The sequence below is a fragment of the Otolemur garnettii genome, unplaced genomic scaffold (genome assembly GCF_000181295.1).
Source record: "Otolemur garnettii isolate 467f Iridium unplaced genomic scaffold, OtoGar3 scaffold00041, whole genome shotgun sequence".
NCBI lineage: Eukaryota > Metazoa > Chordata > Mammalia > Primates > Galagidae > Otolemur > Otolemur garnettii.
Genome location: NW_003852436.1, coordinates 344800 through 348631, shown reverse-complemented (window position 1 = coordinate 348631; position 3832 = coordinate 344800). Strand labels below are relative to the sequence as shown.

Genomic DNA, 3832 nt, shown 5'->3' with positions numbered 1-3832 from the left:
CAGAGATACAATCCAAATGGAAGTTAATTTGTTAACTCAGCATTTAGTCATTAAACTGATTGGGGATGAGGAGAGAGCAAGAGATACCATGCCAGATACACAGTTTGAAATTACTAAGAGCTAAGAATAGGAATCCTGTGGTAGCCAGAAACAATGTTTACCTATTTTCTCCTAAGTTACAACTCAAATGCTTTCAATTAGTTTCTCACTGTTTAAAGATATCAAAATAAAATATAAAGCACCTTATTATGTCACTTCATTTGCCTTCAAATCTGACTTATTTTTGCATATTTTAATAGAGCTCAGTAAGGAAACAATTCAAATTACCTTTTTAAAAATAACAATGATTTTTGTAGACCTGGTTGATATTAACTAGAAATAACACATTGGGCATGGTGGTATGGACCTGTAATCCCAGGTACTTGGGAGGTTGAGGCAGGAGGTTCACTTAAGCCCAAAAGTTTGAGACCATCCTGGGCAACACAGCAAGACTCTTGTTTCAAAAAAAATTAAAAAGAAATATCAAGCATCTGGAACTGTTGGAAAATTCATCCTTTATGGATTAAGAACCAGAAAACATTCTATGCCTTCTTATCCCACGGGAACCAAAGTCCTGGCTCTAAAAATGTACCAATAATAACACCATTAAATATAATAATAAAACAAAGAAAGTCTGGGCACAGTGGTACATGACAGTAGTCTCAACTACTCAAAAGGCTGAGGCAAGAGGATTGCTTGAGCTTAGAGGTTTGAGGCCAGTCTAGGCAAAACAGTGAGACCCTGTCTCAAAAACAAAACAATCCACTCTCCCCTAAAATGAAAGTACAGGCCAGGCATGGTGGCTCATGCCTGTAATCCTAGCACTGTGGAAGGCTGAGGCTAATTGCTTGAGCTCAAGAGTTGGAGACCAACCTAAGCAGAGTGAGAACCTACCTCTACTAAAAATAGAAAAACTAGCCGGGCATGGCAGGCACCTGTAATTATACTTACTCAGGAGGCTGAGGCAAGAGGATCGCTTGAGCCCAGGTGTTTGAGGTTGCTGTGAGTTACAATGCCACAGCAGTCTGCCTGGGGCAAGAAAGTGAGACTATCTCAAAAAACAAACAATAACAGGGCAGTGCCTGTGGCTCAAGGAGTAGGGCGCCAGCCCCATATACCAGAGGTGCTGGATTCAAACCCAGCCCCAGCCAAAAACAAACAAACAAACAAACAGAAACAACAACAACAACAAAAAAATCCAGAAGAAAAAACTCTGGGTAAGAGGCAAATACCAGTTTTAATCCTATTGGGAACCTTTCCCATTCAAAGGACATTGAAAAATGTGTACTAAACCCTTAATATTTTTTTCAATTCCAGGAACATGGAACTGATCAATTATTGATTCTTAAAATCTCATCATGCTCTCTCATTTGAAGCTTTCTTTATTGGGCTCTCTATCAAAAGTTATTCTGATTCATCTATCTGCTTCGTTTTTAATCTCACCTGAAAACCAAAAACTTGCTTGTGTTGTCACAGTAACAAACTCAATTAAGGAAATACAAAATGCAAAAGTAAGCACAACAATAATAAATGGTAAAGGGTCAGAATGATCCATAATGGTTGAGTTAAATCTATTATTTATCACTGTCATACTTCAAAAGTATTTCTTTAGTCAAAATTAGATAGTATAATAAAGACTGTTATTTAGCACCAGCACGTCATTGTAGGCTTTGGTTCAGGCTTCAGAATAATTCCATTATCAGGGGGTTGACTAAGCATTAATGGTTTGTGACTCTTAAGCTTATGAGCCAATGTCATAAATATAGCTTCCACATGGTCATTATCATTGGGGTTTTTAGCAGAAGTTTCAAACAAAGGCATACTGTGTGTGTCAGCAAATTTCTGTGCCAAGTCTGTGGGTACCTGAATGGCACTTCTCAAGTCACATTTATTTCCAACTAGAATCCGTGGTATATCACTGGCTAGCAAATGTTGTTTGCATTCCTCTATCCAAGATGGCAGGCTGTGAAAACTAGCCATGTTGGTCATATCATACACGAAGACAACAGCATGTACATTTCTGTAATAGTGCTGTACCATGCTCTTTCTGAATCGTTCTTGTCCTGCGGTGTCCCATAACTGGATCTGAAAATTAAAAAAAAAAAAAAAGAAGAAGAAGAAAACTAAATATTTCATTCTAATTATATATACTGAAAATTTTAATTGCCTTTGCATGGTCTTTACTTATACTTTGATCCCTTTCAAGGTGTTTACATATGGAATCCATACTTCATAATAACAGTAGTTACCTCATAATTAAATCATAATACAAGTGTTAGAACAAATAATTCAATTTAGTGTTTTCTAAATTTCAGTAAATCAAATCTGTTTGCATAAAATTATAACAAAATTTTATTTAAAATGTTAAAAAATTTTTCACATTTTAACAAACATGTTAAGTATGTAATTCCAGTAAATTTGTTTACTATATGCTCTTCTTACCTTTCCTAGTCTAATTTAAAATATGAGACCTAGAAAAGATGTTGACCGTTATAAAGTCCAGCCTCCAAAGCTACATGTACAGGTATATATTGTATGAAATCCAGGATCCCTTGGACATTTTAAAAAGTTAGAAAATCACTTATATATCCTGCACATCTCTATGAACAAAACTATTCCAGCATCTTCTAGTGGAAATATGGAGGAATTTGGGGAAATTATGTCTAAAGCTAAATTTAAGTCACACACTATGATTTCCTTAAAACACTGAATTATCCCATGTTTGCTTACTTCCTAAAAAAAGTTAAATGGTGAGGATACTAGTCACAGTGGAAAAAGAGACGGGTTTGCTTAGATAACTTTAAAAGACTTCAACTTTACATATCTATGTGTGTGTATACACATTTATTTATTATATATACATAAAAAACTAGCATGTTGGCCATATTATACAGAAGACAACAGCATGTACATTTAAATGACTCTTAAAATCTCATCATGCTATCTTCATTGGGCTCTCTATTAAAAGTTATTCTAATTCATTTATCTGCTTCATTTTTAGTCTCACCTGAAAACCAAAATTTTCCTAGAAAAGAAAAATTAGACCTAGAAAAGATGTTGACGGTTAAAGTCCAGCCTCCAAATCCATATATATTCACATACACACATATACAAATACACATATATACATATATACCCAGTGGTTTTCTCTGTTGCCTAGGCTAGAGCGCAGCAGCCTCATCATAGCTCACTGCAACGTCAAACAACCTAGGCTCAAGTGATCCCCCTGTGTTGGCCTTTTGAGTAGCTGGGACTACAAGCAGGCATTAACACACCCAGGTAACTTTTCTTATTTTTTGTAGAGATAGGGTCATGCTATGTTACCCAGGCTGGTCTTGAACTCCTGGCCTCAAGCAATCCTCCCACCTCAGCCTCCCAGCACTGTACGGGTCATTTGCAAAGCTCTAGGGTAAATAGTACAGACACCAGTTCCAGCTCTTAGGCAAAGGGCTTGATAATCACTACTCCAGGAGCCCCCAACCCAACTTCACCTTATCTGCTCATCTACCCAAACTGTATAAAATAATCATGGGGGAGAATGAGTGGAAAAACTCCAGTAACATGAATAACCAGAGTAGATCAACAAGCCCAAGGAACAACATGGCAGGCACACCAGAAGATCCCATTCATAAACAAATGACTGAGATGTCAGAAATCGAATTCAGAATTTGGGTTACAAATAAGATTACTAGAATGAAGGTAAATTTGGAGTTAGAAATTCAAGGAGCACTTCAAAAGTTGTCTCAAGAATTCAATGAATTCAGCTCAGCACCTGTGGCTCAAGTGGCTAAGG

General features: G+C 36.7%; 1 protein-coding gene across 1 annotated transcript in view; it reads right to left on the bottom strand.

Annotated features, from left to right (window-relative positions):
• Window positions 1–1460: 1460 nt before the first annotated feature.
• The window catches only part of RAB33B (RAB33B, member RAS oncogene family), a 17973-nt gene continuing 15601 nt past the window's right edge, over window positions 1461–3832 (bottom strand). Inside the window, exon 3 of the mRNA XM_003790175.3 lies at window positions 1461–2124. Within this exon, the coding sequence (XP_003790223.1) occupies window positions 1684–2124 (441 nt within the window). The 3' untranslated portion in view covers window positions 1461–1683. The remainder of the gene's footprint in view (window positions 2125–3832) is intronic.